Raw genomic sequence first — 10,000 nt, forward strand, 5'->3', positions numbered from 1 at the left:
GGTGGTGCCCATCGCCTCCAAAAGGTCAGCCTGGGCTATGGACATGGATATGCTAGATAGATAGATAGACAGACAGAGAGACAGGTGATAGATAGATAGATAGATAGATAGATAGATAGATAGATAGATAGATAGATAGACAGACAGACAGACAGACAGACAGGATGGATAGATAGATAGATAGATAGATAGATAGATAGATAGATAGATAGATAGATAGATAGATAGATAGATAGATAGATAGATAGATAGATAGATAGATGATAGACAGACAGACAGACAGACAGACAGATGATAGAGATGGATGGATGGACAAACAATTGATATAGATGGATGGACGGATGGACAGATACATAGACAGACAGGAGATAGATAGATAGATAGATAGATAGATAGATAGATAGATAGATAGATAGATAGATAGATAGACAGACAGACAGACAGACAAACAGAGGCATGATAGAGATGGATGGATGGATGGATGGATGGAGATAGACAGACAGATGATAATGGATGGATGGACAGACAGATGATAAGAGATGGATGGATGGACGGACAGGTGATAGAGATAGATCGATAGACAGACAGACAGATGATAGATAAGATAGATATAAATAGACAAACAGACATGGGATGGATGGATGGACAGACCGAAAGGTGATGGATGGATGGATGGATGGATGGAGACATATACAAATAGACAGGCAGGTGATAGATAAGATAGATAGATAGATAGATAGATAGATAGATAGATAGATAGATAGATAGATAGATAGATAGATAGATAGATAGATAAACAGAGACATAATAAAGATAGATGGATGGATGGATGGGAGATAAGACAGAGATGAGAGATGGATGGACAGACAGATGATAGATATAAATAGACATGATAGAGATAGATGGATAGATACATACATAGACAGACGATAGAGATGGATGGATGGAGATAAGACAGACAGATGAAAGATGGATGGACGGACAGACAGATAGATATAAATAGACAGACATGATAGATGGATGGATGGATGGATGGATGGATGGATGGATGGATAGATAGATACACAGACAGACGACAGAGATGGATGGATGGATGGATGGATGGATGGACAGACAGATATAGACAGACATGATAGATGGATGGATGGATGGATGGATGGATGGATGGATAGATAGATACACAGACAGACGACAGAGATGGATGGATGGATGGATGGACAGAGACAGATGATAGAGATGGATGGATGGATAGATGGATACACAGATAGACAGGTGATAGATAGATAGATAGATAGATAGATAGATAGATAGATAGATAGATAGATAGATATAGAGACAGACAGAGAGGTAGACAGACAGATATAAGAGAGATGACAGACAGACTTCCCTCGGGGGGGAAAATAGCCGAGTGGGACAACTGAGTCCGGCTTTATCGGTGAAGAGCATGCCAAAGCACCCATCTCTGGAGACTTCAGGCGCCCAGCATCTCAGCCACAGCTGGCTCGTAGCAACCGACGGGTCACATCTGGCCAAAGGAGACTGCTCTTTCCCCCCACCCCACCCTCCCATTGTTCCAGAGGCTCAATCCTTGGGGCTGAGCCCCACCGCAACCCCCCCCCCCCCATTTCTTACCTTGATGTGACCCCCTTCGTACTCGTAGGGGAACCTGCAATCGATGATCAGACACTGGTTCAGGAAGACGGAGAAGCGGCCGTTCAGGACGGCCACGATCTGCGAGAGAGAGAGAAAGAAAAAGAAAAAGAAAAAGGCCAGGAGAGCTTTTAACCGAGGCCAAATTATACTTTTGTCAATTAACTTAATTAGAGGAAATTAACGCAGAATCCCGTACCATTTCCGGATCGATGTATTTCAGGTCCTGATGTTTGCCATCGACGGTGTGGAAGAGGTAAGCCTGCCGAGACACGACAAAAATAGATTAGATAGATAGATAGATAGATAGATAGAGAGAGAGAGAGAGAGAGAGAGAGAGAGAGAGAGATGATAGATAGATAGATATATAGAGAGATGATAGATAGATAGATAGAGAGAGAGAGAGATAGAGAGAGAGATGATAGATAGATAGATAGATGATAGATAGATAGATGATAGATGATAGATAGATGATAGATAGATAGATAGATAGATAGATAGATAGATAGATAGATAGGTGATAGATGATAGATAGATACATGATAGATAGATAGATGATAGATAGATGATAGATAGATAGATAGATAGATAGATGATAGAGAGAGAGAGAGAGAGATGATAGATAGATAGAGAGAGATAGATAGATAGAGATGATAGATAGATAGATAGATAGATGATAGATAGATAGATGATAGATAGATAGATGATAGATAGATGATAGATAGATAGATAGATAGATAGATAGATAGATAGATAGATAGATAGATAGATAGATAGGTGATAGATGATAGATAGATACATGATAGATAGATAGATAGATAGATGATAGATTGATAGATGATAGATAGATAGATGATAGATGATAGATAGATGATAGATAGATAGATAGAGAGAGAGATGATAGATAGATAGATAGAGAGAGAGAGAGAGAGAGAGAGATGATAGATAGATAGATAGATAGATAGATAGATAGATAGGAGATAGATTATAGATAGATAGATAGATAGATAGATAGATAGATAGATAGATAGATAGATAGATAGATTATAGATAGATAGATAGATAGATAGATAGATAGATAGATAGATAGATAGATAGATATAGACAGACAGACAGAGAAGATAGATAGATATAGGTAATAAGAGACACAGATAAGAGTAGATAGACACAGACTAGATAGATACACAGATAAAGTAGATATAGATAATAAAGATCCAGATAGAGAAGATAAGATAGGCAATAGATTGGTAGACAGAGAAGATATATAGATAGTAGATACACAGATAGAGTATAGATAATAGATAGATATAAATAATAGATTGAGACATAAAGAGTCAGAGAAGATAGACAGATAGATAGAGTAGATAGATAGATATAGGTAACAGAGACAGATAGAGTAGACAGACAGACACAGACTAGATAGATAACAGGTGTCAGGACCCACCCCACCCCACGTCTTGGGAAGACAAAAACTCTTGGAGTCAGTTCTAGGACATGCTTGGTTGTGGGAATACAAGACAGGACTTGGTATTGTTTTACAAAGTGAAATTTTACAAAGGGTCCCCGGTTCAACCCCCCCCCCCTTTCCTCAACCCCCTTTGGTCAGCCTCCCATCCTTCTACTTCGTGTCAACCCTTTCGTGGGGGGGGGGGGGAGGGAAAGGAACTTTGAGAATCTTTATGGTTACTGCCTTCTTCCTCTCCAGAATTAAAAGAAGACACAAGCCAGAAAGCCTTCTTCCCTAACCCTCCCTTTTCTCCCCCCCCCCCAGTTCCAAAGGTTTCCCTTCGGCCTTTGAAATAACCTAAGGCAGGCTGAATCCACATCCGCTCCTCCTTCCTCGGGAGATGGCAGAATCCATGGGGGGGGGGGGAAATAATGTTTTAAACACACATTTATGAATGTGATATAAATGGATTCTAGATATCGATAATAGAGACACAGATAGAGTAGACAGGCAATAGAAACAGATAGAAACAGATAAAGAGACAGAGAAAAGATAGATACACAGAAGATAGATAGATAGATGATAGATAGATAGATAGATAGATAGATAGATAGATAGATAGATAGATAGGAGAGAGAGAGAGAGAGAGAGAGAGAGAAGATAGACAGATAGATAAGTGATAGAGAGATAAGTAATAGAGAGAGAGATAAGTAATAGATAGATAGATAGATAGATAGATAGATAGATAGATAGATAGATAGATAGATAGATAGATAGATAGATAGACAGACAGACAGATAAGACACAGATAGAGAAGATAGATATAGGTAATAAGAGACACAGATAAGAGTAGATAGACACAGACTAGATAGATACACAGGCAGGGTAGATATAGGTAATAGAGATCCAGATAGAGAAGATAGGCAATAGATAAATTAATAGACACAGAGAAGATATAGAGATATAGATAATAGAGACACAGATAGAGAAGATTTAGAGATATAGATAATAGAGACACAGATAGAGAAGATTTAGAGATATAGATAATAGAGACACAGATAGAGAAGATTTAGATATAGATAATAGAGACACAGATAGAGAAGATTTAGAGATATAGATAATAGAGACACAGATAGACAGATGATAGAAAAAGAGAAGAGAAGATAGACTCAGAGGATACAGAGATGATAGATATACACAGAGAAGGTAGATATAAGTAATAGAGACACAGATAAGAGTAGACACAGACTAGATACACACATAGACAGATATAGATAATGATCCAGAGAGAAGATAGGCAATAGACAAGACACAGAGAAGATATAGCGATATAGATAATAGACAGATAACAGACACAGAGAAGATATAGATCATAGAGACATAGTCAGAGATAGAGAAGATATAGAGTAGATGATACATACTCAGATAAAGAAGATACACAGATAAAGAAGGTAAGACAGACATAATAGAGTCACAGACAGACAGACAGAGACGAGATAGATACACAGATAGAGTAGATATAGATAATAGAGATCCAGATAAAGATAGGCAGGCAATATAGATAAACACAGACAGAGAAGATATATTGATTTGTGCTTAGAGTGTAAGCCGCCCTGAGTCTTCGGAGAAGGGCGGGATATAAATGGGATTAAATAAATAAATATAGATAATAGACACATATAGATAAGATAATAGACAGACACAGATAGAGAAGATAAGATATAAATATAAATAATAGATTGAGATATAGAGAAAAGTCATATAGAGAAGATAGGTACACAGAGAAGATAGGTAAGATAGATGATAGTCAGATAGAGAAGATAAGATAGATAGATAGATAGATAGATAGATAGATAGATAGATAGATAGATAGATAGATAGATAATAGGATGGGTGGATGATGGAAGGAATAGAAGGATAGATGATGGAAGGAAGGAAGGAAGGAAGGAAGGAAGGAAGGAAGGGGAAGGAAGGAAGGAAGGAAAAGATAGATAGAGATAGATAGATAGATAGATAGATAGATAGATAGATAGATAGATAGATAGATAGATAGATAGATAATAGGATGGGTGGATGATGGAAGGAATAGAAGGATAGATGATGGAAGGAAGGAAGGAAGGAAGGAAGGAAAAGATAGATATAGATAGATAGATAGATAGATAGATAGATAGATAGATAGATAGATAGATGATAGATAGATAGATAGATAGATAGATAGATAGATAGATAATAGGATGGGTGGATGATGGAAGGAATAGAAGGATAGATGATGGAAGGAAGGAAGGAAGGAAGGAAGGAAGGAAGGAAGGAAGGAATAGATAGAGATAGATAGATAGATAGATAGATAGATAGATAGATAGATAGATAGATAGGATAAACAGATAAGATAAATAGATATAGGTAATAGAGACAGATAGAGTAGATAGACAGAAACAGACTAGATACAGATAGAGAAGATAGATATAGATAATAGAGACACAGATAAATAGGTAATAGATTGATAGAGACACAGATAGAGAAGATATAGATATATAAATAGACAGATACACAGATAAGATTGATAGAGAGATAGAGAAGATAGACAGTCAGAGAAGGTAGATAGATACACAGAGAAGATATATAAGATGATAGATAGATAGATAGATAGATAGATAGATAGATAGATAGATAGATAGATAGATAGATAGATAGATAGATAGATAGAATTGTTGCTTGGAGGGAAAGCAACAGACGCAGGCTGCAAAGAGAGGCCAGTTATTTATTATTATTATTTTTCCGATTTACCTTTGAGAAATCTCCAATGAGGTCTCTCTGGTCCCGGTCCAAAACGTTGGCGATCTCCAAAGAGGAAGATGAGGGACTCTGACAGATTAAATCAAACACGACAGGAAGGGAAAGTTAAGCAGCCGAGAGCAGAGCTTTTTATTATTATTATTATTATTCTATTCTATATTCTATATCAGGGCTCTTCAAACTGGGCCCTTTGATGACTTGGGGACTTCAACTCCCAGAATTCCTCAGCCAGGATGCCCAGCCGAAGGGATTCTGGGAGTTAAAGTCCCCAAGTCATCAAAGGGCCCAGTTCGAACACTCCTGTTCTTTTATACTATATTCTAATTTATTCTATGTTCTTCTTCTATATTCTTCTATGTTGTTGTTGTTGTTATTATTATTATTATTATTATAAAACTTTTTATTCATTAAACATGAAACTCAGTCAACTGAACACTCAAATCGACTGGCACTAACGGTTGGACAGGGGTTGCTGCCAGCATCCTTATATTATTATTATTATTGTTGTTGTTGTTATACACTCAAATGAGTGAGCGCCTGTTACGCGTCCCAGCTTCTGCCAGCATAGCAGTTCGAAAGCACGTAAAAAATGCAAGTAGAAAAATAGGGACCACTCCGGTGGGAAGGTAACAGCGTTCCGTGCGCCTTTGGCGTCTAGTCATGCCGGCCACATGACCACGGAGACGTCCTCGGACAAGCGCTGGCTCTTCGGCTTTGAAACGGAGATGAGCACCGGCCCCGAGAGTCGGAAACGACTAGCACGCATGTGCGGGGGAACCTTTACCTTATGTATATATATATATATATATATCTGTATCTCTCACTCTCTATCAATCCTATCAGTCTGTCTATCTTTCCTATCTGTCTCTGTCCTATCTATTTATCTATCTATCTTTCCTGTGTTCTATCTCTATTATCTATCATATTTCTATCTTTCTATCATCTATCTTTATCTATCTATCTATCTATCTATCTATCTATCTATCTATCTATCTATCTATCTATCTATTCATCTAATCTATCTTTCCTGTGTTCTATCTCTATTATCTATCATCTTTCTATCATCTATCTCTTTCTATCTCTATTATCTATCATCTATCTCTATCTCTATTATCTATCATCTTTCTATATTTCCATCATCTATCTATGTTTATCTATCTATCTATCTATCTATCTATCTATCTATCTATCTATCTATCTATCTATCTATCATCTATCTATCTATCTATCTATCTATCTATCTATCTATCTGTCTGTCTGTCTGCCTGCCTACCTACCAACCTACCTACCTACGTACCTATCTATCTATCTATCCATCCATCCATCCATCCATCTATCTATCTACCTATCTTTCCTGTGTTCTATCTCTATTATCTATCATCTCTTTCTTTCTATCATCTCTCTATTATCTATCATCTTTCTATCTTCTATCTTTCGTGTTTTCTCTATTATCTATCATCTTTCTTTCTATCTTCTACCTTTCTCTATCTATCTATCTATCTATCTATCTATCTATCTATCTATCTATCTATCTATCTATCTATCTAATCCATCTATCTAATCTATCCTATGTCTCTTTCCTGTCTGTTATCTATTTATCTATCTATCTATCATCTATCTATCTATCTATCTATCTATCTATCTATCTATCTATCTATCTATCCATTCATATCAATCTGTCTATCTGCCTATCTAGATCTCTTATCATCTCTATCATCTCTGTCTCTATTTTCTCTCTCTCTCTCTCTCTCTCTCTCTTTCTCTATGTCTGTCTGTCTCTAACCTATCTCTATCATCCCTCTCTCTCTCTCTCTATCCATCATTTCTCTTAGAGGTGAAAAGTCACATTTTTTAAGGCTTCTTGTAACAACATATGTTTTATAAGTAAAAGGACTAATTGCATGCTACTACTCCTCCCCCCCACACCCCCACGGCCTGGGAACATGCCCTCCAATGCTTAAGGGCTTCCCTTCAGAGCAAATAACAGCTGGAAGGGACCTTAGAGGTCAACTAGTCCAACCTCAAGCTCAGGCAGCAGACCCTAACAGAATAACAAGAGCTGGAAGGCACCTCGGAGGTCATCTAGTCCAACCCCCTGCTAGAGCAGGAGATCCTGACGGAATCAAGAGAAGAAGAGAGTTGGAAGGGACCCTGGAGGTCATCCAGTCCAACCCCCTCCCTGCTCAGCAAGGGAGACCCTTACGGAATCACAGCGTTGGAAGGGACCCTAGAGGTCATCCAGTCCAACCCCCCCTGCTCAGGCAGGAGACCCTTACCGAATCATAGAGTTGGAAGGGACCCTGGAGGTCATCCAGTCCAACCCCCTCTGCTCAGGAAAGGAGACCCTTACGGAATCACAGCCTTGGAAGGGACCCTGGAGGTCATCCAGTCCAACCCCCCCCCCCGCTCAGGAAAGGAGACCCTTACGGAATCACAGCCTTGGAAGGGACCCTGGAGGTCATCCAGTCCAACCCCCCCCCCCGCTGAGGAAAGGAGACCCTTACGGAATCACAGCGTTGGAAGGGACCCTGGAGGTCATCCAGTCCAACCCCCCCCCCCCCCCGCTGAGGAAAGGAGACCCTTACGGAATCACAGCCTTGGAAGGGACCCTGGAGGTCATCCAGTCCAACCCCCCTCCCTGCTCAGGAAAGGAGACCCTTACGGAATCACAGCCTTGGAAGGGACCCTGGAGGTCATCCAGTCCAACCCCCCCCCCCCCCCCCGCTCAGGAAAGGAGACCCTTACGGAATCACAGCCTTGGAAGGGACCCTGGAGGTCATCCAGTCCAACCCCCCTCCCTGCTCAGGAAAGGAGACCCTTACGGAATCACAGCCTTGGAAGGGACCCTGGAGGTCATCCAGTCCAACCCCCTCCCCCCCCCCCGCTCAGGAAAGGAGACCCTATTCCCTTTCAGACAAACGTCCGCCCGATCTCTTCTTCAAAAACCGTCAGCCACAAACGTCTGGTGGCCGGAGCGTTCCGCCGATTTAACTGTGTCCTCCCTCCGTCGTACTAAAGGGGGCTTCCTGCGTTCCCATGATCCCTTGCTTCTGGTCCTGCCTGTAAAAGGGCTTCCGGAATAGAGCTTCACTGAGACACTCCCCCCTTTTTTTTTCTTTGGGGTAGCCCCTCAAACGTGGGAAGACCGCCCCCAGGTGTCCTTCCCCCCCTTCTTTTGGCTAGGCTACACCACGGGTCGGCAACCCGCAGCTCTTTCAGCCTTCTCCTGCGGCTCCCAGTCCTCCTCCGCCACTTGCAGAGAGAGAGAGAGAGAGAGAGACAGAGACAGAGAGACAGAGAAAGGCGCTGGTGCTTCCCTTCTCTCTCTTTTACTTAACAGCCGCCTTGCTAGCAACGGAGATTTGGGACCCAAAGGTATCCATAGGTCGAGGACTACCAATATCTGGTCTCTCTTTCTCTCTCTCTCCTCTTTTTCACTCTCTCTCTCCCCTTCTCTCTCTCTCTCCTTCTTTCTCTTTCTTTTTCACTTTCTTTCCTTCTCTCTCTCTTTCTCTCTCTCCTTCTATTTCTCTCTTTTTCACTTTCTCTCTCTCTCTCTCTCTTACTTAACAGCCGCCTTGCTTAGCAATGGAGATTTGGGACCCAAATGTACCCATAGGTCAAAGACTACCAATATTTGGTCTCTCTCTCTCTCTCTCCTCTTTTTCACTCTCTCTCTCCTTCTCTTTTTCACTCTCTCTCTCCTTCTCTCTCTCTCCTTCTTTCTCTTTCTCTCTCCTTCTCTTTTTCACTTTCTTTCCTTCTCTCTCTTTCTCTCTTTTTCACTTTCTCTCTCTCTCTTACTTAACAGCCGCCTTGCTTAGCAACGGAGATTTGGGACCCAAAGGGATCCATAGGTCAAAGACTACCAATATTTGGTCTCTCTCTCTCTCTCTCTCCTCTTTTTCACTCTCTCTCTCTCCTTCTCTTTTTCACTCTCTCTCTCCCCTTCTCTCTCTCTCCTTCTTTCTCTTTCTCTCTCCTTCTCTTTTTCACTCTTTCCTTCTCTCTCTTTCTCTTTTTCACTTTCTCTCTCTCTCTTACTTAACAGCCGCCTTGCTTAGCAACGGAGATTTGGGACCCAAAGGTATCCATAGGTCAAGGACTACC

At 40.5% G+C, this 10,000-nt stretch overlaps 1 protein-coding gene across 1 annotated transcript in view; it reads right to left on the reverse strand.

Annotated features, from left to right (window-relative positions):
* Positions 1-1,632: 1,632 nt before the first annotated feature.
* Positions 1,633-10,000, reverse strand: part of LOC310650562 (M-phase inducer phosphatase 1-like) — a gene marked incomplete at both ends in the record, with an annotated part of 25,542 nt that continues 17,174 nt past the window's right edge. The window contains 3 exons of the mRNA XM_083380132.1: positions 1,633-1,731; positions 1,850-1,912; positions 5,882-5,959. Coding sequence (XP_083236258.1) covers positions 1,633-1,731; positions 1,850-1,912; positions 5,882-5,959 — 240 coding nt within the window. The remainder of the gene's footprint in view (positions 1,732-1,849; positions 1,913-5,881; positions 5,960-10,000) is intronic.

This window comes from Vipera ursinii (assembly GCF_947247035.1).
Source record: "Vipera ursinii genome assembly, contig: scaffold_324, whole genome shotgun sequence".
In the NCBI taxonomy this organism is placed as follows: Eukaryota; Metazoa; Chordata; class Lepidosauria; order Squamata; family Viperidae; genus Vipera; species Vipera ursinii.